The sequence below is a fragment of the Trichoderma citrinoviride genome, assembly GCF_003025115.1.
Source record: "Trichoderma citrinoviride strain TUCIM 6016 unplaced genomic scaffold BBK36scaffold_10, whole genome shotgun sequence".
NCBI classification, from domain to species: Eukaryota; Fungi; Ascomycota; class Sordariomycetes; order Hypocreales; family Hypocreaceae; genus Trichoderma; species Trichoderma citrinoviride.
This window is the reverse complement of record NW_020194718.1, coordinates 495,659-520,049: the sequence shown is the minus strand read 5'-3', so window position 1 is coordinate 520,049 and position 24,391 is coordinate 495,659. Positions and strand designations below refer to the sequence as shown.

The window sequence follows — 24,391 nt, the reverse complement described above, 5'->3', positions numbered from 1 at the left end:
ACGACAGCGAGAGGAAGGGTTGCACATGTACCGCCTCCATACGGAGTACACGCCGCCAGTTAATGGTACATGAACTAGTGGTGGAGCTTGGCCATGAGCAATCCGAGAAAGAAGCAGGTTTGCGTGTTTCCCCATTGAAAGGTTCTCCAGATCCGGTAGTACCTGTATATAAATGATCGCCATCTCTGTGCCGGAGCTATTCTCCCCACCTGATATTCATCCATCACACACGGGACGATACACGTGTCTACCTACCTTAGTAGTGGTCAACCAAGCACCATTCACTCATCTCACAGCGTCCATTACCTTCCCCAGTACATATTACTCGACGGTCTCCAACAGACACCGATAGTACCTACGCAGGACGTTCTCTTTTCAGCCCTTTGCTCTGTCCATGTCCCGGAGCATCTCATCTGCATCCTCGATATAACAACACCAGACCTCTCCAGGCCACGACGTTCGTACACATATCCGAGGCCGGAAACAGATTTGCTTCAACCGGCACTGCCGTTTGTCAATACATCTATCTCAAACGGACTCTGCCCGCATTGGAACCTCCGGCGCAAGTCTACAAGTACAATCCAAGCATCCCAAGAAACAACGCGCAATATGGACTCCCACAATGTCATGGCCGCTCTCATCGACCCGCGGCTCCAGATGATGGACCCTGGAACCACCGCTGGAAACATGCACTATCCCCTGCCAACATCGTTCGGCTCGTGGAGCTCTTTGTTCGAGGACTTTCCACCGCTCGTGCAGGACATGGGCATGATGGAAACCGAGTTCCAGAGCGATTCAGCCTCTCTCGTGTCTCCCTTGCGCAAGACTGAACACGACTTCGGCTCCCCACTGTCCCCATTGGAAGACATCCTCGACATGGACGAATCGCCCGGAAACACGTCCATTTTCGCAGGACTCTCCGAGGGCGGCACCAGCGGCACAGAAAAGAAGGCGCCAAAGACCACAACAAACACTAAGGGTAGAAAGGGTCGCCGACGCCGCTGCAGCGAGACAGAAAAGAGGGACATGATCAAGCAGCGCAACCGGGTCGCCGCCTCAAAGTGCCGGCAGAAGAAGAAGGAAAAGGTCGACGAGCTCAAGGAGATAAAGGCGGCCCTCGAGGCGCGCAACACCGACCTCCACCTCGAGTACCAGCGCCTCCGCCAGGAGCTCGGCCAGGTCAAGAGCCATCTGATCCACCACACCGACTGCAACGACCCCAACATTGACCGCTGGGTCGAGAGCGAGGCCAAGGGCTACGTGCAGAAGCTCGTGCGCAACAGCGAGCAGCGGCGCCTGAACAGCATCGGCAGCGTCAGTAGCATCGGCAGCAGCGATAGCGTCGTAGACGGCATTCGCATGCACTCTCTCCAGACGACGGTGATGCCTTCGGAAGATGCGTACATGGGATGATAGGCGGCCGTCTTTCATGTCATGTTTTCATGTTCTTCTTGTTTCTCTTTATTTTTATTTTTTTGGGGCATCAAAAAGTTACCCGGCGCGCACTGTCCCTTACTCCAGGCATGGAGCAGGCGAAGGAACAACCATAAGCATTTAATGACGATATCTGAGTCGTTCTCCAAAGGGAACGCAATCATTTCTCCTTCTTTTCTCCACCAAGCACATATAACACATGTGGTGGGAAAACACACTGCATGGATGGTGAGTACGCCCCTGCTAACCCTTTCCCAACTTTTGGATAGTATTGAGAGCTGTAAAGATCTAACGCGAGTCACAGGTTCGACTTTTAATATTCCATGACCTTTTTATCTTTAGTGCGAAGCGAAGTGATTCTTTACGAAGAATACTTTACTCGACCCAGAGCGACATCTCTGGAGACATGCCTCGGATTTGCCTGTGCTCTGAATGCGCACAGAGCATTGAGAGCAAGCATTACCGCCGCGTTTACGGCCATCCGCTGTTATCGGGATGATGTAAAAGCTGTGCTTCATCCAAGGATAAACTCCATAGGACAGAGGCGGGATCTCTCGGGCAAAGCCGTCCCAAGGGGGCATGTCTCAAGGGACATATAGAGTGGCGAGGGCTATGCGTCTATCACGGCTGTGCCGACAGTCAAGCGGATGCTGGTTGACTGCTAAATCGCGGTGCGATGGAACGATGAAAAGCGGTGTTTTTGAGAAGTAGGCGAACACAGGATACAGAAAGGGTTCCGAGGGGAGCAACAGACATGGAAGGACATGATGCATAGGGTTGAAGATGAGCATCTGCAACAGGAAGCGTGACTTGCCTGGTACCATGTCAGGAACAGGAAAGGATGGCTTCCATGTAAATACGACCAAGCTGACTGGATGAAAAGCTCGTCAGGTAATCAGCCCAGGTTACCGAGACGGTTTGAGACAGACGTACATCAAGACCTCGTGGCTGTTACACTCCTGGCCCGTTTATACTGATTGAAGTCCGTTCTTGATTATTCTGATGGGCGACATCCTATCCCTTAACACAGTTCTTCTCTTCCATTCTTCTCTACCGCAGACTGGCTCTAAGGAAGAGGTTTTAAACAAGTGTAACGGGGCCCGCGAGCCCGTGGCCATAGGCCTTCTAAGCTGTTGTAAGGGGCAGTGCCTAGCATGTGTTGCTAGCACTGACGGATCTTTTGGTCTATTGGCGCAGTGGTGCACCCCTTCACACTATTACAACAAGCAATATTTATCATTAAAATAAAATACTACTATTTAATTAATACTAGATCTCTATAAAATACATCTATTTATTACTATATAAATCTGTCTCTGTCGAATGTATTTCAATCTATAGCACTTCAATTTAATAGATCTAAGCCTAATAGAGCCGGTTTCTTGGCTAGATCAGAGTAGCTTGGTGTCTAGCTGGTTAATGCGGCGCCATCACGTCAGAGCGCGACCTCATTCCTACTCTAACCAGGACACTGAGGTGTAGGTATGATGTTTATTCAAATGTCCTGTGCCGTTGTCTCCTGACGACGCCACGTCTGTCGCAAATGACGGATCAGGCGAAAATCATCGACGAAAACCCTATCGGACGTGGCCTCGATGCATTTCGCGCCTCCTTCCGGTCGCTTTGCAAAGATAGAAGCCTGGATGGCCAGCCAGGCGCGTTAAATCAGCTTCGAGATCTCACCCCTCGACCTCCTCGTCGCACTGCAAGCCCTTCGAGCATCCCGTCTGCTTCCTGCGCGGGGGAACGGCGAAAAATTATTATTATTATTATTATTAATTTTTTTTTTCTTTTCTTTTTTTTTTTTGTCGACTTATCGAGACTTATCTCATCGGTCAACTCCAGCGAAGTCGACTTTCAACCTAGACTTTCCCTGAATCAAGCATTTGTTAACTATCGCCCTTCTTAACAATACTCCAGATGGTCGTAGGTACTTGTGCCAGGTGAACTGAAGAGCAACCCGTCAGCCGACATCGTATCCAGAACATGGCGTGATCTAGCGAGGTATGTCAGGGAGGTCCTTGCGGCTCAGGACACACGTCGCTTTGTCCTAGGCTTCACACTCTGCGGGTTCTGATGAGAATCTAGGAATTTGACCCGTCTTGGAGGGATCGCATCATAACAATTTGACATCAATAAGGACGGACTGCAGTTTGTGTCCACGATTATTGGATTCCTTTGGATGGACGAGGAGCATCTAGGCTTTGACCCGACTATCACTACCGAGGCCGGCCGACGGATTCTCCGGATTCAACGAAACGGAGTGACTTATTCTTGACAAGCTGATGCAACGTGCACCTGTATCTCCGGTCGGGCGACCACCTGCTGGAGGGCCATTCGTGAAGACGACCCACAAACGCCGCTTGTTGTCAAGGATTCGTGGCAGTATATTGAGCGCGAGGAAGAGGGCGGGCTGCTCCAAAAGGCTACTAAGAAAGGGGTGGTGAGTGTGGCTCGGTACTATCATCACGAGACTTTCCATGGCCCGTTTTAAATCTACGATATTATGACCAATGTTCGAGGTGACCTGAACGTCACAGAGGCAATCAACTTTCAAGCCAGGAGATCCTCGATTCTGGTGCAGCAGGTACCAAAATAGGCAGAGGCAGAAGCAGAAGCAGAAGCAGAAGCATTACTGGTCTCAGGCGAATCGTTGAGCCAGATCGGTGCGCCTATACCGCCCAGCAAGCGATCCTGCTCAACGACGTCCACCAAGCTAAGCAAGGAGCCGCTGTCAATTCGAGTGCATGGGCGTGTCATCATTCACGATGACTGAAAGCCTATCTATAGGGAAAGCTCGCAGTCAGCTCTTCTGGCGGCGCTCGCAGGCTGCATTGAGGGACACGAGTCTCTGCACAAGGCTGGGTTCCTGTACAGAGACATATCTATCAACAACTTAATGACCAATAAGGACAAGGGCAATCCCTCCTGGCCGTCATTCCTAATTAACCTTAATCTCGCTATTAGAGAGCAGCATGACAGTGCTTCTAGAGCAAAGAGCAAGACTGGCACGAGGGCCTTCATGGCTATCGGAGCTCTGTTAGGAGAGCAATATTCGTTCATGCACGATCTGGAGTTGTCCTTCTAGCTTTCTGTTCTGGATGTGCGTACATTGCGAGGGGCCAGACAAAAGTCGAGTTGCGCCGGATTTTGACAAGTGGAATTACGCGGGACTGAGGAGCTGGCAAAACTGAAGCTAGGGACTCTAACGGATGAGGCTGCTTTCCTCAAGACGATGGGCGATCACTTCACGCCGTGATGTTGGCTGCGAACTGCCGTTCTCCCACATGGCAATAGATAGAAGCAAGAGAACGAGAGTCTCTACCTGACAATAAGAACAATACTCCAGCTGGAAAGATGGGAGTATCGGCAAGTATATAAGCATGGGGTCCCTGGCAAGGTGTGCCTACGCCAAGGTGTAACCGCTGGGACACTGCGCAGACTGCAGAGCAACGCTTGTCGTGACTCGGGCCGCCCAGCTGACTACATCGACACTCAGAGCACTCTTTGAACCCAGCATGAAAGCGTTCCAAGGATTGGAGCCGGTGGCCTTTCCATTCCACACGGAAGCATGGCTGAAGAGCGCCAAACTGTCCAGTCGGTTGCCTCGCTTCTGACAGCGACCAATCAGGGCTCAGCATTATGCACTGCTTTCACAATCATGCAGTCGTCTACACCAGTCGGTCAATGTCGTCCTGATGTATCAGTCTGGCCGCTCGTCAGCTGATCAGCCCGGATGACATGTTCCGTTCCACCATTCGTTGTCGGGCTGGCTGACTTCACCTGGCCAGTCGAAGTCAAGGGGCTTTGCGGCCTTCTGAGGACCCCATCAAACGACGCGGTGGTGTAGATCTGGGAAGGTTTCCTTTTCATAATACTCCTCGGCTTGCTTCAAGTGATATCAAAGTATCCGTTGCCGGCGATTGAGCGAACGCGGGCATTTAACATATAGCTCATCACTACTGGCAGATACTACAAAGGTGTGGCTAACCAGCATCCTAACTTGGTTATCCAGCATCTCAAGGTTATATATAGATGTAGAGCGAAAAGCCAGTCTCCATATACTCTTTCTACAAGGAATGAAACCATATAACAAGTCGATAAGAACATAGCGATAGCAGCAGGCAATAGAAGCCTTCTTAATAATATCAAAAAGTAGCAGTAGGAATAGACATGGATGTGCTAGGATGCTGGATACCTTGCCACTCCCTTTATAATGATACCAGTTACTAGCTGGAGGCTAATGCAAGGTGTTTAACATAGGCCAAGCTGGTGAATAGATATCAATCTGTCAAATGGCCGGTGATTGATGGATATAAAGGGATGTTGCGCTGTGATTAGGGGCATCGTGAAGCTCCACCGTTCAGAGTCTCCTCTTCTCCATTCTTACTATAAGCACGTCGTACTTGTCTTGTGATGGATATTCAGGATTTGGGGATTGTGAAATAAGCAAAGTATAGGCTTTTGTATGACCTGTGGCTTGCCTGGCCCGTAGGGCATGAAATGAGCATGAGCATGACGACAAGTTGCCTCGGAGATGTCTATATTGGATATCAAGGCTCACCGTCTGTCAATCCGATAAGCAGCACTGCCCAAACAAGATGCCGGAGATGTCTTTTGTTAGTATATATGTAGACGCTGGCAGTCATGTACATCTGTTTATCTGCATGTGATAAGCACCCTACGCAGAATGAATGCCTCGGAGATGCTTCATCTCCCCTCACGCTTCAAACAGTCACCAAACGATAATAATAAAAAAAGTGTTCGCAAACCATTCTTGGGCTTATCTTTCCGATAGCGGCCCCACATGTGGGAAATGGCGTCAACTTGGTGGCAGATTGATCATTTCTCCAGCTTCAAACAAGGTAATCACACAACCAGCCATTGGAGAAGCGCGAATATTCGATTGGGAAGATCCAGGATATGGGGCTATTTCTAATGCCTCCATTGGTTCCTAATGAGGAACTGAAAAAGGGCTCGTCGGGTGTTCGGCGTTGGGGCTTCGGGCTGTCGGGAGGGACCCTGACTGGTGAGACTCAGTTGATGTGGATTTAATTGCTATTTATTGAAACGACTTAAAATCGAGGCGTCTTGTACACGAGGTCAGCTCTCTTTCTTTCTTTCTTCTTGGTAACCTGTCTATCGTCATGAAAATATCAATGAATATACCATGAACTCATAAAACAAGTCGAAGAAGAATACAAACCTAATCTCAAACTCTTATCCCCCACATCATCTACACTACAGTCTTTTTTTTTCTTCAGCATCCGGATCTCGGGCCCTCCCCGACATCCCGCCAATATCCAACGCCCTCCTCCAAATGGCAGCGCCCTCACTTATCGACGCCAGCATCAACAACTCGATGCTGGCAGGCCTCAACTGCACAGACAACATCCACCTCGTCGTCGGCACAAACCCCCTGGCCGCCGCCCGATGCGCGCAGTCTCTCGCCGCCGGGGCGCATCCCGTCGTCGTTGCGCCACAGACGGCTGAGCTGCACTACGGCCTGCAGCGCAGGATCGACGACGGCAGCGTCAAGTGGGTGCGCGAGGCGTTTGCGGACGAGCACCTGTTCACTCTGGGCAGAGAAGAGGTGGGAGGCGTCGTTGATGCCGTGTTCGTGACGGCCGGGGGGCCATTACGAGAAGAGCTGGGTGAGTAAAAAATACATCTTCTATAAGACTCGATATCAAGATATATATATCCACAAGTATACTAAACATTCATCCTCAGGCCCTCACATCTCCTCCCTCTGCAAGCGCAACCGCATCCCCGTCAACGTCGTTGACGCCCCCCATCTCTGCACCTTCTCCCTCCTCTCCGTCCACTCCGACGGGCCCCTCCAGATCGGCGTCACCACAAACGGCCGCGGCTGCAAACTGGCCTCGCGCATCCGCCGCGAGATCGCCTCCTCCCTGCCGCCCAACCTGGGCGCCGCCTGCCAGCGCTTCGGCGAAGCAAGGCGTCGCATCCAGCAGCACGACGACAAAGAAGCCCCCCTCGCAGAGGGCGACCTCGACGACTCCGTCGACCAGAGCGCGCTCTTCAACAAGCTCGTCACGGAGGAGGACGTGCGCAACAGGAGGATGCGCTGGCTCAGCCAGGTCTGCGAGTACTGGCCCCTGAAGAAGCTCGCCTCCGTGGCCGACCACGACGTCGACCGCATCCTGGAAGCCTACGCCGCCGCAGAAAAGCCCCCAAGAGACGGCGGCGACTTGGGCTCCAGTAGCAGCAGCCCAGGCCGTCGTCCCAAGGGCAGGATCATCCTCGCCGGCAGCGGCCCCGGCCACCCGGACCTCCTCACGCGCGCCACCTACAACGCCATCCAGACGGCCGACCTCGTCCTGGCGGACAAGCTCGTGCCCGCGGGCGTGCTGGACCTCATCCCGCGCCGCACGCCCGTCGAGATCGCCCGCAAGTTCCCCGGCAACGCCGAGCAGGCCCAGGACGAGCTGCTGGCCGCCGCGCTGGCCGCCGCGCGCGCCGGCAAGACGGTCCTCCGCCTCAAGCAGGGCGACCCCTTCATCTACGGCCGCGGCGGCGAGGAGCTCGCCCACTTCCGCAGCCACGGCTTCGACGCGCCCGGCGCCGTCACCGTCCTGCCCGGCGTCACCAGCGCCCTCAGCGCGCCCCTGTTCGCCGCCATCCCGGCCACCCAGCGCGACGTCGCCGACCAGGTCCTCGTCTGCACCGGCACCGGCAAGAAGGGCAAGGCGCCCTCGCCGCCCGAGTACGTGCCCTCGCGCACCGTCGTCTTCCTCATGGCGCTGCACCGCATCGTCGGCCTCGTCCGCGAACTCACCACGCCCATCGAGGACGAACTAGGCGAAACTCCCGAACCCAACGGCAACGATTCCGCAGCGTCATCACACCCACCAAAGGCACCCTCCTCAAGGGCCCTCTGGCCCCTCTCCACCCCCTGCGCCGTCATCGAGCGCGCCAGCTGCCCCGACCAGCGCGTCATCCGCACCACCCTCGCCCACGTCGCCGAGGCCATCGAGGCGGAGGGCAGCCGGCCACCGGGCCTCCTCGTCGTGGGCCGCGCGTGCGAGTTTCTGCATCCCAGGGAGAAGGGCAGGGCGTGGGCCGTCGAGGAAGGGTTCAGGGGGCTGGACGAGCTTGGCGGAGGAGCAGGAGGGATGATGGCGGCGGTTGAGGGGCTGGCGCTGGGTGCGTAGGCGTGCGTCGTATGTGTTCTCTTTCCCGAACCCCCCCCCCCCTTCGGATGGATTGGATGGATTGGATGGTGAGCGAGGTTGGGAATGGCATGCATAAACAAGGGGTGTTTGGGCGCTTCTCTTTCTATTGTTTTATTATTCGCATCATTGGTCTGTCTGTTTGTATGGGGATACATATCTGTTACACGCTTCGTCAGGGATGGGGGTTAGGAAAAGCATTGGGTAGCAAGCCTTTGAATAGCATCACTATTCCGAATCACGCTCATCATACGATCAGTACGCAACGTAACAAATCAAATACTACCCAGAAACTATATCTATATCCAATCGATCTTAGTATTACGATTACACAAAATCATAAGGTGAAGTCGCACGACACACACGCATCCCACATTATGAACACAAGAAACACTCACTCACACACAGGAAACACACAAAAAGTGAACTAAATAGTAGAACAAACAAGAAAAGAGAGCCGGTCCAATTGTTATACCCCAGATGCTATGCTATGTCTCTCGAACTGAGAGAAAAAAAATGAAAGTAGAAAGAAGAAAGAACACAGCCAATTTGCGCCACTTCATCTTTGTAAAAAAAAGTGCAAAAAGAAGGTATCGAGGAGTATGCAGATTCTATACAACGTCTGGGTACATGCCCTCTTCCGTAGATGTTATAACCTCCGCGTCTGCAGATTTCGGTCTCTTAGAATATGTACAGGTCGAATGGTAGAAGGGAAAAAGGTCAAGAAGAAAGATTGCTTCGCCGGCTAGCGCCTCGGATCTCCTCCTCCCATCTAGTATAGTATAAAAACAAAAGCGTCGTTTCATAATACCCAGATAAAAGATGTAGATTGCGATATATGCACATCACCACGTGAAGCTCTCCTCGATGAAGTCGACAACCGTGTGGCCCTGCACCGATCGCACGGCGCCTCGCACGTCGTCTGCTAAGGCACCAGGCCCGCAGACGCTGACCACCATGGCCCCGACCTGCTCCTGGACCTCCTTGGCCAGCAGCAGCGGCACGTTCGGCCGTCCAGGGAACATCTTGACCGTCGAGCTGGAGCTCGCAATGTCGCGCGGGTTCTGCGGTCGTGTGACAAAGACCTGGATGCGGAGGATGTCTTTGCGGTTCGAGATGCGCAAGATCTGGTCCATGAATGGGCGCACCCATTCGAGGGATTCATACTCCCTGATAATCCAGACGAGCGTCACTCGCCGCGTCGCCACGGTGCCTTCGTTGTAGCCGTTGAGCAGATGTCGAATGTACGAGATCTGGTGTGTGATGCCTGTCGAGCCGGCGAATAGCACGGCGTGGCCGTACGAGTCGAGGCTGTGGTGGCCAGCATACGGGCCCTCGAGCGCCGCCTTCATGCGGATGCCCTGCTCCGAGCCCTTGACCGTGTTGAAGAGCTTCCTCGTCATGCCCGTCTGGGCGCCGATGAGGAACGACACCAGGGTGTAGGCGTTGCTGCGGTCCATGGCTGTGAGGTGATCTTTCTCGGACGTCGGCAGGGAGTGCTGGACCTCGTGCTCGACCCAGGCAATGGAAAAGGGGTGGCTTTCCCACACATTGACGTTCCAGAAGCGGAGGTAGGCGTGGGTGCCCGGCTTGATGTCGACGTATCGCGGCAGCCGGAAGGTGACTCGGGTGACGTCGCCGGGCATGGGCTCGCACAGGGCGTCGGCAAAGCCCTTGTCGGACCAGTTGACCCACGCAAGGCGGACGATGCGGGCCAGGCGGTCGGCCATCCACAGCGACAGGATGGCGATGACCCACGACAGCTGCGGCAGGCCACCGGGGATGCTAGCCGTCACGCAGTGGACCCAGGTGCAGGCGAACGCCACGGCCGCCAACAAGATGTGCAGGTTGAGAAAGGTCTCGTAAAAGGCGTGGCGGAGGGGCGAGACGGCCAAGAAGAAGATGAGCGTCAGGCTGAGCGTGCCCAGGCTTCCGATGCCGAGAAAGGGGCTGTGAAGCAGCGATTTCCAGACGCCCGCCCAGCCGCTGTTAGCAACACTCGGGATGGCCCAGGCGATGGTGTGGATGATGACCTCGATGGCGACGATGCGGCCCATCCATCGGTGCAGCAGATTGTACGTGTCGAAGCTGATTTGCAGCATGCCAATCAGGGGGTTGTTGCGTCCGGCCATGATGATGAGGGGCACCATGTTGACGAGGGCCAGCGTGCCGGAGCGGCCTCGCAGCTCGGCGCAGAAGGAGAAGTAGTTGGCCTGCGTCCAGTCGAGGATGAACATGTACGCTATGTTGCTAGCGAGGTACAGGAACAGCAAGGTGGCATGCAGCCTCGAGGGCAGCGTGCCGACGTTGACGGCGGACGAGAAGCGGAACTCGCGGTTGTGGCGCTTCCCGAACAGCGGCGCGTAGATCAGATGCTTCTTCATGCCCGGCATCCAGCTCCATTGCGAGTGCTTCCAGTAGCCCTGCTTGTCCCGCGGCACCGACATGGCCGAGACCTGACGAAGCTTCGCCCATAGTAACTCTGCGATTCTGATAAGTAACACAATGACGGCGACTGCGCCCAGACTGGTCCAGAGAATGTCCCTGAACAGGTTGTTCTGCGTTTGATTGACACCATTTAGCGAGGTGGTATAGGGTGCAATGGTTGGATTGGAGGGTACCTCTGAGCTATCCGACGACCTGACCTGCAGCACCCGTGAGGGAACGAAGGACTCGATGCCACCTGCGAACCGGCGCGGATGGACGTCCATTCTGCCTTGGTCTTTTTTTTTCCTTTCTTGATTCTTTTTGTTTGTGTTCTTGGGAGGAAGGAGGGTTTCGTCGTCGGGGGAGGCAGGGTAAATGAGTGTAGGATGCGGTTTGCAGGGGAGACGTGAACAAGCCGTATGTAAAGAGTGAAACGGGTTGTCAACCAAAAAGGTGCTTGTTCGCGAAGAACAGAAGAACGAGAGTGTCGACCGTGTTCCAAGGAGCGCCAGTCAATAGCGAGTTGGAGTCACGGCCGGGAGAAGGGGCAAGAAGAGAAGAGAAAGAGAGAACCAATTCGCTGTGTCACGCCTCGTTGTTGAATGGCATCCTGTGCGTGCAACAACAGAGGTCGGGAAGAAGGAGAGTCGAGGTTGAGGTGAAGAAAACTGGTTCGCTCCGAGCAGGCGAAAAGAGTGCGAAGAGCCGTGCAGGGGTTTCGACTCGAGTGACTCCCGTTACCGCGTGCAGGCAGCCTCTGTCACCCACGCAAAGCGGCGAATAGAAAGGGCTTCCAGAAGTGGCCAGTCGGCTTCGGGCCAATAAATCGCTCCAACAACGAATTCGTTTCCCCTGCGAGATTCGGGCGTTTCGTCTTGGGGGGGTTGCTGACACGGTATGTGGTGGGACCGTGGATAGCTAGTGGGAGGGATGGAGTCGCTGGGCAAGGACCAGGAAGTCGAAAAGAGTGCACAATAATAATCACAGTGACAACTCCAGGAGGCGACCGGCAGCGAGTGGTGCTTTTTCGTCTGCTTGCGTGTGTGTGTGTGTGCGTGCGTATGTGTTTCCTCTAGCTTGTTGTTTATTTATGCCGTGCCGTTGTTCAAGTTTCAGCTTGACGATCGATGGCTGGCATGTGGGAGGCGGCTATGTGGGCAAATCGTGGCGGCAAAGAGATGGTTGAAGGTTGAAACGTAGAGACGCAATGGTCGAGCCGATCCCGCGCGAAAGAGGGGCCGGGTAAGGAAACAAACAAATAGTAGGCAGCTTTCTCTCTCTGAGGTTGTTTCGAAGAGATGGTGGTGAGTGACTGATGGCGTTGAGATCGATCAAGGTTCTGACGAATGACGGAACACGGAGACGGCGGCGTCTATTGTCGCAAGTTGGCAAGGTTTGGTCGGGTTTCGAGGTGAAGATCTCCAGCCGTTTTGAGAAATGAATGAATGATGCGAAGGAGGGAGTTGAAGTATCAAGTTGCGTCTGGCTTTCGTTTCTTTTCTTTTTGCGCAGTCTGGCGGGTACAATGAATGATGAACGAGCGGCCAACCCTGATGAAACGCAGACAGGCGGAGAGAAGGGACAGGACGAGCCAACCAAGCTGGAGAGGAAAAGAGACAGCCAGGCAAAGGGACGGCGATGGAAACGAGAGGGCGAGCGAGGGGCGCAGGGAGAGGAAAAGACGCTTCGCCGTCGGCAGCCCACATTCCCCCTGATGGCGGCGATGGCATGTTGTGGTGGCGATCACTGGCCGCCGAGCGCTGGAAGCTGCGAGCAGCCAAGCGGCTAGCCATCAAGCCCCTGCCCGCGGCCCCCCAGCATAGAGCGCATTCAATGCCCTGCGCCGCCCAAGCCAGGGCCCTGCTCCCTCTGCGGTGCCCTCGAGAGACCGCTACGGAGGGCGCTATGGGGCGCTATGGGGCCTCTGGAGGGCCCCCTGTGGCTGGCCGCTACGGCCTTAGCGCGCCAACTCCGCTCGGCTGGCTGGCAGTGGCACGCGGCCACTAAAAACGCCCGACTTTGTTTCCAGGTCTGCACGACGCCAGACGCAGGTACAGAATGGCTGCAGCTGCGGAGGAAGCGCGACATGCCATTGGTTTACCAGCCCGTTTGAGCCTACGAGAGAGTTTACGATGGACTCCAACTCAACGCTCACATGCAGCTGAGAAAGGCAAATACTACCTACTAGCAGCATTGATGGCCGACAATATCAAATTTCAATAATGATCAACTTCCAATGATGATCAACTTTATCTCGGTTTACGCTTAATTCTAACAGTGGTATTCTTCAAGGGAGCTGGACTGATTGAGAGACGCGCAGAGGGCTGGATGAGAGACATGAATCATCAGCAAAATGGCTCCATCGGCCTCGATTCGGATCGGCACAGTATGTAGGTTTCCCCAGACGCCAGCTTGGATGCACCCGTGACTCGACACTGCTCAAATAGCTCACGCGATTCAACGGAATTCACAGCCGCTCTCGAGTTCGAGTCCCAGATCCAGGTCCATTCACGCAGCGGACGCGCAGTCAGAAACCGCATCGTCGTCATCTTCAGCACCTCGTGCAGAATCTCGGCCTCGCCCAGCCGCGTCGTTCGAGTCCTTCTAGGCGCCCTCCCTCCCTCGCCCTCCAATAGGCTACCCCTCACGCTCTCGACTTGCCTCGGGAGCGCTATGCAGGGATGGCCTGGCTGCAAAGAAGCCCAAAAAAAAGCGCCGGCCCCGATACAATAGGAAAGCCACCCAAGCCACCATCTGCGAAATCCGTTCCGGACGCCGTGGTTGGCTGCGACTGTTGCATTTCAGATGCTGGGGGGCTGACGTCGACGAGCGCCGTTTGGCTGGCCCTCTCGGTTCTGAAACCAGCCACGCATGCGGGCCCTGCATGCCATCAAGAGGCCTGTCGGCCCTAGTTCAGGGGTGGTGAGAGGGAGGCACAGGAAGCTTTTTTCGATTTTTGACTATTGCTTCCACAGCAGACGCAGAAACACGAGCGGCGATGCACAATCACGACGCTGTCCGCTGACTGGTTCTGCGTTCCGGCCGGCTGCGACACCGCGGCGAGCCCAGCAGCCACTCAGAGACACGACTCTGGGCGCACGTCGGATCTCCGGAAACCACCGCGGCAGACGAGGACAGACGTCGTTTATTCACAACGTGCAGCCCAAGATGCCCAGTCCCGATTTCCATGTCGCTGCCGTAATAATATCCTTCCACCGCAGAATGTCACCACGACAAGCACCGCATCGCATGAGCAGACGCGCACATGGCATGATGTGCGAGGCCATGAGCAGATATTTCTGCCCGAATGGCACTCCCAACTCGCCCCTTGCTAATATTCGACCTGAACCTGAAAGGCACCTGGAGAAAGCAATTACTATCCCATCAGGGTTCCGCCTGCGCTGCTGCTGGGGATGGGATATTAACTGATATATTGCCAGAGATTACCATTGAGATTGCGCACGAGCAGCATCTCTCCACCGAGCCAACGCCAATGTCACCGCTGGCCCCGGAATATTTGTACAACGTAGGAATAGCGTGAGGGTACACAGGCGATCATAAAAACGTGGACGGGACCCAACAGCAGGAATGCTTCGGTGGGAGAAGGGCCTTTTCCAACCCATCGGGAACCGTCGCATTTAGCATGTCACAGGAAGATGAAGCCAAGACCATTCATCTCATCTCCTGCCGGGGGTTGACAACCTGCGCAGTCGTGCCCCACGAGGCTTCGGTGACATGCCCGATGGAGCGATGACTGCCGTCGTCCGCATCTTGACTCAGCGTCGTGAAGTGCGAGAAAATTCTTTCGGTTTCCGTGGCACGACAAGACAATTGATTGCGTCGTGATGCGTGGGATGCTGAAGATTTTGTCCGTCTTGGCCTTTTTTGGGGGCACAAAAAGGATACGCAGGGCAGCAGCCTCGGCAATCTGAACTGTTATGCTCCGCCACTGAAATAAGAGTAAGACAGGCTCTTTGAAACAATTGCAGAGATTGCTGCAGGCAAGATCGATCTGTAAGAAATGAATAATACTAGTACTACTACTAGGTACTAGCAGAACCATTTTGTCGCCTTCTCCTTTTCCATCATGTGAGGTGATCCATTACTATGATGAGGACCAAATCTGTGTCTTGCCATTGTCGGCTTAATATAGCATCGTTATCAATCAGACGAAAGTGAACCGACACGAATTGAACAAACCAGAGTCATGTGACCTAGGAATTGTGTCTGATCTTGGCGCACCGCAGAACATGATTGCCTAAGGAACATGACAGAGAAGCCAGAACAACACCAGCCACATTCAGCTGCGCCACCAGCCACACTCGCTCCTCAGGCAGAAACCTCCGGGCCCGGCAAGCTCCAGTGACGCCAGCCGAATATGCCCGGAATTTTGCAGAAGAACGTCTGGTGCTTATCACGAGCTCAACTCCATTCCCCAGCAATCCTGCCGCATCGCCATTGAGCCGTCGCCATGGGTGCCCAAGAGTCCAAGCCCCAAGGCCACACATGGAAGATGTACGTCACACATGTCCAATTGAAAATCGCACAGAAACAGCACAACGCCGGGATGCGCCCCAGCTAACGAGGCAAAATTTTGATGCGCAAAACAGCTCAGGGCCGCCGAGCGTCTCTCTACCGGTCCTGGAGACGCTGCAAACTAGTCCCGAAGTACGCCCCCCTCCCTCGGTTGAATTCCTTCTTCGATCCCCGATGCGATTTGTCCATTCATGATCGTGATAGCATTGGCAAGACTGACGCACTGGTTCCCCCAGACGGATGCTTCCCGCGCCAAGCTCGTCGAGCAGCATATCCAAGCCCGCGTCGCCGAGGAGCTCAAGAGGCTAGAGAAGCAAGAGTCAGAGGCTCTCAAGTTCGCACACGAGAAGATCGCCGAGGCCGCCTCCTCCATTACCGAGGACAAGGGTCCCAATCGGTACACCGTCGGCAAGGAGGTTGAGGAGCTGCGCAAGAAGCTCGAGCAGCGGAAGAAGGTGCGGGAGCTGCCCGAGAGCGTCGACGCGGCGCGGAACAGCGTCATCCGGTGCTTGAGGGAGAACGACAGGAAACCGCTGGTGTGCTATGACGAGGTGGAGGCGTTTAAGGCGGAGGTGAAGAAGATGGAGAGGGAGTGGATTAACAGGATCACGGCATAGAGTTGTCTCTCTTCTTGATAAAGGGGAAAGGGGGATAAAAGGGGAGGCATGAGACGGTGGGAAAAGGAAAGAAAGACGCAAAAGAAAAGAGAGATCGACGGGTATATAGACTTTTTGGTGACAGTCGGTGATCTGAACACTGGCCGACTATCAAGCGAGCGAGCTGGGGACGGGTGTATGTCTGTACACTACGGCAAAAGATGGCAGCGGTAAAAGCTGCAATGTATAACCAGGGGTAAAATAAAGAGCAGAAATGACGCTAAAATGGAGAATCTATGTGCAGTTCTTCGTCAATTTCCTGTGCTGGTGATTCACTCTTCTCAGCCTGAAGCGCCGCCTTTCTTCTCAGCCCTTCTGCACGCAGTCTCTCTCGCCGAGCAGCCGCATCTTCCCATTCCTTGCCCTCGGGGTTCAACTTCTTTGGGACACTCGCCTCTCGTGGTTCCAGCACGACCTCCTTGAATGCGGATCGGAACCTTCCAATGCGTTTCGTATTCTCCACGAACCGCTCATTGGAGATCTGGAGAAGCATCTTGAAGTACCCGGCAGGGACTATCCGCCGACGCTGTCCGTCCAGGTCCTGGTACCCCACGAGGGATTCGAGGCTTAATCCCATTGAGCGGATGGCTACCATGGGCATGGTTTGCTCGCTGGAGGGAGAAGTGATATTGATGGCGCCGGACTCGCGGAAGCCGGCTTGTAAGGCGCACCTGAGAAGAAGCTGGGCGTGGCCAAGTGATGCAGTCAGAACATGAAGAATCTTTTCCTCTCAGTCAGTCTTTGTAATTCCTTGAGTAAAGAGGAAGGGAAACGCTCACCATGGGCTCAAACTTGAAGTGTATGAGCCTCCTCTCACCAAGCCCATCATCCGGAAGCTCAATCTCATCCACATCCGAAAATCCCAGACTTTTCACCCAATCCAAATGCGTCTCACCCGCATCATCCCAGGGATCATGCGAGACGTACAGCCATGTGCCTCCCGCCCCTTTCCCACCTACTCTCGCGACCTGCTCACTCTCTCCATTCTCCCCTTCTGCCGCCCTCGTTTTCCTGCCCTCGAGGAAGACGCTCGCACGGCCGGCGCAGCTGCTTGTGGTCACAAAGCCCTCGGCGGTGTTGATCTCGTCAATGAGGTATCGGATGCCTGCGTCCACGGAGCCCTTGGGTGAAAGGTCAGAGTATTCAGTGTCTGGGACGGCGAGCTGTTGAAGGATTTTGGACTTTTTTTCCGTGAATAGAGAGGAGGGCTGAGGCAGAGGTTGCATGATGGGCGCCAGATGGAAGAACCTGAGGTTAAAAATAAAAAAAAAAAAAAAAAAAAAAAAAAATAGAAATATAAATTCTTTAATGGGAAAGAAAAACGGCTGAATATTATTCAATATATATCTTATGCAACGCCAGCATCATTGGAAGGCCAAATGAAGTCGATTAAGGCTGGTACACTCAACGTAGCATTTGATATCGGTTGAATGCTACCCTGGAGATTGAAAAATGAGGCGGTAGGGCACTATCAACATCTGGTGGCTTGTGCTGCGGATTACTGTCAGACGCTTAGCAACAGGGTGGCGCGGGGCACCAAGTGGCTCAACGAGCCTTTAACCCCAGGAAGCAACAGACGATCTCAACTTCACGAAAGGCAGTTTATTTGCATTTCACCAATCCAACGGACGCCGCCGACGTGATGTTGTCAAATGATTCATCTTTTATTTATTCGCTGTCGCTATCTACTGCCATGGGCACGTGATACCACCTTTTTCCAGCAAAGCTGCTCGCTCGATCAATCCCCAGAATGAGAACCATCAAGTCGGAAAAGAAAAGAAACAACTCGAAATCAAGCCAAACGCCGCCCATGATGTGTATCTATGGGGTCAAGATCCCCATCCAAATGCTGTCCCTCGATGCAACTCAAAGACTCCAAATCGCCAATGCCGCCAAACGTCATCATGTCATAACGGAAAAATCATAGGTCTCCGCGTGTGAGCAGAGAGAGAGAGAGAGAGAGACGCGCGCCTCTGATGAGAGAAGCCAACATCTGCGCTCATGAAACGGGTGCAGTCCGCTCTTTCTTGGCGATGAACTCGGAGTATTTGGACTTCTTGTTGTGGATGCCGCACTCCGTCTTGCCCTGGCCCTTCCATCGACCGGCACGCTCGTCTTCGCCCTCGCCTACCGGACTGGTCGAGTGCCAGTCGCCAACCGACTTGTAGCCCTTGTCAAGCAGGGCGTTGTAGGGCACGTTGTTCTCATCAATGTACTGCTTGACCTGAGCAAAGGTCCACGCGGCCATGGGGTTGATCTTGACGATGCCCCTCTCCTCGTCGAGCTCGATGATGGGGATGGAGCCGCGGGCAGCGCCCTGAGACCGTCGACGGCCGTTGAGCACGGCGGCCACCTTGAGCTCGTCGTACGCTCGCTGCAGGGGCTCGACCTTGACGATCCAGTCGTACATGTCGCCGGCGGTTTCATAAAACTTCTCGCCGTATGTCTCCTCGAGCTGCTGAGCCGTCTCCATGCCGTCGGGCTTGTAGATGTGGATGGGCACGTTGGGATATCTCTCCCTGACGCGGTCGACGAGCTCATACGTCTCCTTGAAGTGGTACAGGGTGTCGAGGAAGATGAGGTCGACGGTGCGGGACTCTGGGTTCTCCTTCTGGAGCTTGGACAGCATGTCCAGGGTGGCAAGACCCGTCAGGCCAAACGCCGTTGACTGGTACAGGTTGGGGAACATGATCTTGCAGAAGCGAAGGATGTCCATGGGGTGCATGTTCTCCATCTGCTCGTTGAGGTATGCGATGTGTGATTTGCTGAGGGAAATAACGGGCTTCTCTGTGCGTGGTGACGGAGAGTAGTCGGACTGGCCAGAGGCATAGCCGGACTCGATATCGTTGGAGTCAATCTTGTCGTGGGCATACGACGACGACTGGGCCGCCGACTGCTCCATGACGACGGACATGATGACGGGAGAGGATGAGTGGCTTGAGGTCCCTTGACTGGGCAGCAAAGTGACTTGGGTTGGGCTGAGAAGTGCCTGTCGAGGTGTTTCAGAGGACACTGGAGGCTGGTTGGCTTAGGGACTGGATTACTCCGAGCTGCGAAGCGTCACTGAATGAAGGAGAAGATGGAGAAACGCCCAAGCAAAGATCTATGGCGGGACAGAGAGAAAGCAGGACTGGTATCAACTACGAGAATCTCGGGGGAAACAGTCTATATGGAGGGCCATCTGGGGGATATATTTGCCCTGTCTCCCGCCCGCCCTGACTAATTGTCCTGCCCGAAAAAAATCGCCCCAATGATTGCAATCAGGCAACCCCGTCCAATTTGCCATTCCAGGCCTCGGAACATCGCTCACGGCGGGCAGCAGAGGAAGCCAAAATGCATTAAGCACGAGCCTTGGAAGCCCTTGGGCGTCTGGCGTTGCGTCTAGGAGCGATCACGACATCGACGCCAATGCTTCCGCGATGTCGGGCTGGCGGCTGTGATTGGCTGACCGCGGGACTGCCGAAACTGGACGATGGTATCATCGACTCTTGTTCACGCACGACGAATCAGCAGCCGCTCGAGTATCCTGTACCTGGACAGGATCCAGTTTTCAAAGACTGGGGCAGCGAAGGGTTTTCCGGGGCTGTTGGCTTAGAAATGAAGTGGCTGCCGGAAGGCGGAATCACAAAGGGAGGGAGGGAATGATCTCATCCCGGATGACGAAAAAAGCCATCTGGAAGCATCGCCGATATGTGATCACGACATCACGACCGAGCTCCAGGGGACGATGATCAAAGAGCCATTGGGAATCCCGGGGATATAAAGGCGTGACGGCGGCTCCAGAGCGACGGGTCGAGCTTGGGGACAAAACTGGACCAAGCCGCTGCAGGACATTTGTTGATGGCATCGCGACCATTTTGTGCGCCGCCGGGCTGTCGGTGGCTCTGCGGGAGTCGGAAGCCGAGCGCCGTTTGGCCGAATAAGGCCATTTATTATGGGCCGTGGTGTGGGCCATCGCGAGGGTCCGAGTCGGCTCGTCGCTGGCAGGATTCATTGGAGGAGATTGAATGCTGGCTGAATTGGGACAGCTGATGATTGTGTCGGCTAGTAGTTGTGCGTGCGAGAGGTGTGCTTCGTCAGCATGGAGGGTTGGAAGCTTGCTGTGCTGAGAGGCAGAAACAGAGAGAAGATTCGCGTTGTTCGCTGATTACACATGCCCAGGGATGCCAGGTGAGTGGACGCTTTCCGCTGCTGGCTGGTGATTCATCATGATGTGACGCAGGGCAGCTGTAATGGAATGGAGGGTCTGTCTACAGTACTTCTGTATTATTGATCTGCCTCTAGTCTTTTGCCTCTATGCTGCATCGCTACTACTATGAACACAGGAGATGGTGAATGGCTTCCAAACAGTTCTTCTATATGTGCCATCACAGGCCGTGAACGCCGATTCGCAGAAACTTGTCATCCGTCTCTATGCGCTCTCGGAGCGGCCCCTTCTGCAGCTCTTCAACATCCCATGCCGACCATATAAATCGACCGTGCAGGAACGCTGCCTCGTCTGAAGCCGCCCAGACGGCGACCGAGGAGGGGAGGCTGACTGTATGATGTTAGATTAACCAATACAAGGGAGAGGATCATCTCCAAGACTGTGGGCTATACGCACTGTCGTCCCAGTACAGACTGTTCTCATCCGCACCGCTACTCTTCGCGCCAGGGCTCAATATGGCACCGGGATGGAAGCTGACAATCTGCATCTTGTCGACGGGCGTGTCGCGTGCAAGCTGCTGCATCAGGAGCATTCCCGAGTTCTTGGTCAATGCGTAGGCTTTGGTAGCCTTTCCCGCTTCAAAGTCGTGGATGGCGGAAGTGGACACATTGACGAGGTATTTCTGCATCGCACCGCTGTTGTCAATCGACTGGTCTGCAAAAGATGCTGCTCTTGACGGCTTGAGCCTCGGTTAGGGTCTTTGCAAACTAACCCTTTTCTCTCCATTTTGCTTCCAGAATCGTTCGCTGTAGTGGTTGGTGGAGCGAACGTGGACGATGAACTGCTCCCAGGTGAATTCCCAGCCCGCCGTCCACAGAGAGTCCTGCACGACATTGCCCGTTACGGCGGCATTCAGCACGAGCACATCGACAAGCACACCCTCGGCGTTCAGGGTATCCCACAGGGCGTCGATGTCCTCGGGGTTTGCCGGTGAGGCGGCCCTGCCCTCGAACTTGGTGTGCGAACCCGGGCCGGCATCCCGGGCGAGACTCTCAGCAGCGGCCTGTTGCTTGGCCGGGTCACGGCCGACGATGATGACCCTGGCAGCTCCGGCGGTCGCAAAAGCAAGGGCAATGCCGTAGCCAACGCCCCCGCTGCCGCCGGTGATGAGAACGGTCCGGCCGGCCTGGGAGAGGACGGGGCGGGAGGGAGAAATGGCCGGGTAGGCGGTCCTGTGCGTCTTGTTGGTGATGGAGATGACCTTGTAGGCAATTTTGAAGTCTTGGTCCGGGTTGACTGTCATTTTGACTGGTGCTGCAGGTTGGCTGACTTTGCTTCCTTCTTTGCAGTCTTTCAAAGAGATCTCGAGTCTGTCTGCGATTCTATTGCGCTTTCTTCTGCTGAGCCATACGTATCGCCATCTTTATATGAAGTTCCTCTACCATGGCCTCTTCGACGAGATTTCTAATCCTATCCACACGCAGCTTGCATCATGTCCTAAATATTTGGTCAAACTTCGGAACACCGCATCGTGAATTTCAAGAGGGTGTTCTACCATCTTTCTTAACGCATTTATACAGCTGGGTCGATGGAGCTCCGAGCTTCTTCACTGACTCTCGCCGTGAAGCCTCTCCCCTTCCCCATACGGCGACCCCATAATGCGGGAGCCAAGTGCGGAGTTCCGCATAAATATGGGGCCGCAACCACGGGCGCGGAATGCTCAGCAGCCTCCGAACAGCTTCCCCAAGCCTCTACAAGGCCCGGGGTTTTCACCAAACGAAACGCGTCTCCTTTTGCTCCAACCACTTACTTCCGCAACGCCGCGTTTGTTGCATTCGTTGCCCATCCTTTTCCGCAAATTACTTACCAGCCTCGCCATGATCTCGACCCGCAAAAAGTCGTGTTCCGCGTGTGTGGCGGGCAAGCGGCGGTGCGATCTCGACCTGCCGTTGTGCGGCCGCTGTCGCAGATCGAGGAAGGACTGCGTCTATCCATGGATGATGGCGGTTGGGGGTTCTCAGCAGGGCTTGAGCACGACCGCACCGCCGGTGAGTGTCGGAGCGAATCTCACGCAGGACGTGAGAGGCATCTGGCAGGCTGGCATGAACACCAGCAGCGGGAGTAGCAGTGGGAGCAGTAGCAGCGGAAGCAGCCACGGCGGTCCGAGTGCCGTATCGTCGTATTTGTCTCCGGACCCTTCATCGACGACGCTGCCCCCGCCACTGGTACCTTCCCTACTGTCCCAGTTAGACGAGTACATGCTCCAGAATCAGGACCAGGCCTTCTTGTCATTGGGTCCGGGCTCGGGGCCGTTGGACTCTCCGCCCCTGGCCCGCCCTCCGCAACCGAGTTCGCCGCCAGTCCGGAATTTGTCTACTTTGACATAACCAACACGCCCGTGACAACCGGCTCCATCTTCCAGTCGCGGACGGAGTGGGCGGCGAGCCGGTTCGCGATGCAGCCGCAGATTCTGGCCATGACCGGCCAGAACTGCTTCGTCCACCACACGCAGGTGGCGTCGTCCGAGGTGCTGCAGGAGGCCCTCGCCGCCAGCGCGCTGCACTGCATGAGGAACACGGCCAATGCGGCGCTCGTCCGAGGCGAAATTGCCAAGCGAGTTGCGCGACTCGTCGGATCCATTAGACGTGCTGTGACTTGTGCGTCCGAGGCTGCCGCGCTGGACTTGTTGCCGGCGCTGCAGGCACTCGTGGTGTACCAGTGCATCCGCTTCTTTTCAAGGGATGACGTTGGCGAGAGGATGCGCGCGGAGAGGGACGAGGCTATCGTGCAATCGCTGTTGGTGGCCTTGTATCCGCGCCTGCGGTCCTTTTCCAAGACGATGGACGGCTGGTCGACGTGGATATACTACGAGAGCATGCGGCGCACGGTGCTCACGGCGGAGATCCTGTCGGGCACCTACAACTTCTTGATGCAGGGCTGGGACCAGGCCGAGGCGCGCACGCTGCAGCTCAAGTTCACGGCGCAGGTGGCGCTGTGGGAGGCCAAGACGGCGGTGGAATGGGAGGCGATGTGGGCGCGGGGCCCGCGGCTGCAGGTGACGGTGCGGACGTTTACGGACGACGCGAGGAGCGCGCTGCCGGAGGACATGGAGGACCTGGGGATGGTGCTGTGGGCGCTGCATCACGGGCTGGACGAGATGGAGAACTGGATGGGGAAGCGGAAGCCTGTGCTGGTGAAATGGGGGTTGAGGCCGGAGGGGGAGACGTGGGGGTGAGGACGATGATGATGATGATGATGATGATGATGATGATGGTGATGATGGCGGTGATGCTGATGATGCTGATGATGATGGTGATAGATGGATGCTCTGTTCATGTGATTTGGAAATTGCTTGGCGTTGTTCATACTTGGTATATGCGTATGAGGAGTAAAAGAGCGAAGATTTTGATCTTTCTTGATATATATTAGGAATATATCAGCTCCAGCTGCGAGGTAATAGGTATAGGCAAGAAGCCATTTGCAGCGACTCTACATACGTATAAGCGATAGATAGCAGCCCTGCTACAATAAGTCGTTCATAGAGCCCACGAGTCAAATATGTGAATCCAATCTCAATGCATAGTTGAGTGATTTAATACAGTGAGTAGCAAGCGTCAGGCTGATCACGAAAACCCGTGTTGATCTTCATCTACCCGCTGTATCGCAGGTGATGTGGATCTTGCCATTGAAGCTGTGCGCTCTTAAACAGGTACTGGAGATACAACTTGGGACTGGCGGGTGCGGGGTATTGAGGAATGCAGTGACGGAGGGGAATCTCTACAAATTTCATCATGAGTTTCGCTTCGGATTCTTCAGTATGAACGATTTTCGACTGAGTCAGTAGGCGTCTGGATAGTCAGATCTCAAGTCTTCTCGGAAAAAACCCGACACAGATCTGCAGGTTACATAATAAGGCACAACATCACCGCTCCACCTCCCTCCAATTCTTGTACATCACCAGCCTCTTCCCACGGCCTTCTCCAATCTCTCACCAA

The 24,391-nt window shown here is 54.8% G+C and overlaps 8 protein-coding genes across 8 annotated transcripts; 4 read left to right on the top strand and 4 right to left on the bottom strand.

The window, feature by feature from the left end:
* Positions 1–609: 609 nt before the first annotated feature.
* On the top strand, positions 610–1,413 carry BBK36DRAFT_21402 (hypothetical protein; the record flags this gene model as incomplete). Its single annotated transcript, XM_024897915.1, has 1 exon — positions 610–1,413. The coding sequence occupies one exon, from the start codon at positions 610–612 to the stop codon at positions 1,411–1,413; it is 804 nt and encodes a 267-aa protein (XP_024747970.1).
* Positions 1,414–6,754: 5,341 nt separating this feature from the next.
* On the top strand, positions 6,755–8,612 carry BBK36DRAFT_1123550 (uroporphyrinogen methylase; the record flags this gene model as incomplete). Its single annotated transcript, XM_024891067.1, has 3 exons — positions 6,755–7,088; positions 7,168–8,222; positions 8,316–8,612. 3 exons carry the CDS (start codon positions 6,755–6,757, stop codon positions 8,610–8,612), a joined length of 1,686 nt encoding a protein of 561 aa, XP_024747969.1.
* Positions 8,613–9,475: 863 nt separating this feature from the next.
* BBK36DRAFT_1123707 (hypothetical protein) lies at positions 9,476–11,077 on the bottom strand (the record flags this gene model as incomplete). Its single annotated transcript, XM_024891094.1, has 1 exon — positions 9,476–11,077. The coding sequence occupies one exon, from the start codon at positions 11,075–11,077 to the stop codon at positions 9,476–9,478; it is 1,602 nt and encodes a 533-aa protein (XP_024747968.1).
* A 4,364-nt stretch (positions 11,078–15,441) lies between these two features.
* BBK36DRAFT_1135872 (DUF1690-domain-containing protein) lies at positions 15,442–16,431 on the top strand. Its single transcript, XM_024892790.1, has 4 exons — positions 15,442–15,572; positions 15,668–15,725; positions 15,830–16,218; positions 16,266–16,431. The coding sequence occupies exons 1-3, from the start codon at positions 15,529–15,531 to the stop codon at positions 16,208–16,210; spliced, it is 483 nt and encodes a 160-aa protein (XP_024747967.1). The 5' UTR covers positions 15,442–15,528; the 3' UTR covers positions 16,211–16,218; positions 16,266–16,431.
* Positions 16,432–16,469: 38 nt separating this feature from the next.
* Positions 16,470–17,475, bottom strand: BBK36DRAFT_1123214 (hypothetical protein; the record flags this gene model as incomplete). Its single annotated transcript, XM_024891026.1, has 2 exons — positions 16,470–16,970; positions 17,029–17,475. The coding sequence occupies 2 exons, from the start codon at positions 17,473–17,475 to the stop codon at positions 16,470–16,472; spliced, it is 948 nt and encodes a 315-aa protein (XP_024747966.1).
* Positions 17,476–17,895: 420 nt separating this feature from the next.
* Positions 17,896–19,271, bottom strand: BBK36DRAFT_1135871 (phosphoadenosine phosphosulfate reductase). Its single transcript, XM_024892789.1, is given in 2 exon segments — positions 17,896–18,200; positions 18,216–19,271. The coding sequence occupies 1 exon segment, from the start codon at positions 19,161–19,163 to the stop codon at positions 18,249–18,251; it is 915 nt and encodes a 304-aa protein (XP_024747965.1). The 5' UTR covers positions 19,164–19,271; the 3' UTR covers positions 17,896–18,200; positions 18,216–18,248.
* Positions 19,272–20,616: 1,345 nt separating this feature from the next.
* BBK36DRAFT_1122834 (NAD(P)-binding protein) lies at positions 20,617–21,699 on the bottom strand (the record flags this gene model as incomplete). The annotated part of the gene is made up of 3 exons (XM_024890984.1): positions 20,617–20,786; positions 20,853–21,078; positions 21,169–21,699. The coding sequence occupies 3 exons, from the start codon at positions 21,697–21,699 to the stop codon at positions 20,617–20,619; spliced, it is 927 nt and encodes a 308-aa protein (XP_024747964.1).
* Positions 21,700–22,273: 574 nt separating this feature from the next.
* Positions 22,274–23,631, top strand: BBK36DRAFT_1164474 (hypothetical protein; the record flags this gene model as incomplete). Its single annotated transcript, XM_024894649.1, has 2 exons — positions 22,274–22,556; positions 22,664–23,631. The coding sequence occupies 2 exons, from the start codon at positions 22,274–22,276 to the stop codon at positions 23,629–23,631; spliced, it is 1,251 nt and encodes a 416-aa protein (XP_024747963.1).
* Positions 23,632–24,391: the final 760 nt, after the last annotated feature.

Excerpts from the sequence above, each read along its gene's own strand:
- BBK36DRAFT_1135871 (XM_024892789.1), bottom strand. The coding sequence starts at position 19,163 with ATGTCCGTCGTCATGGAGCAGTCGGCGGCCCAGTCGTCGTCGTATGCC.
- BBK36DRAFT_1135872 (XM_024892790.1), top strand. The coding sequence starts at position 15,529 with ATGGGTGCCCAAGAGTCCAAGCCCCAAGGCCACACATGGAAGAT. Across the intron at positions 15,573-15,667 it reads CAAGGCCACACATGGAAGAT|CTCAGGGCCGCCGAGCGTCT; the intron begins GTACGTCACACA and ends TGCGCAAAACAG. Across the intron at positions 15,726-15,829 it reads CGCTGCAAACTAGTCCCGAA|ACGGATGCTTCCCGCGCCAA; the intron begins GTACGCCCCCCT and ends TGGTTCCCCCAG.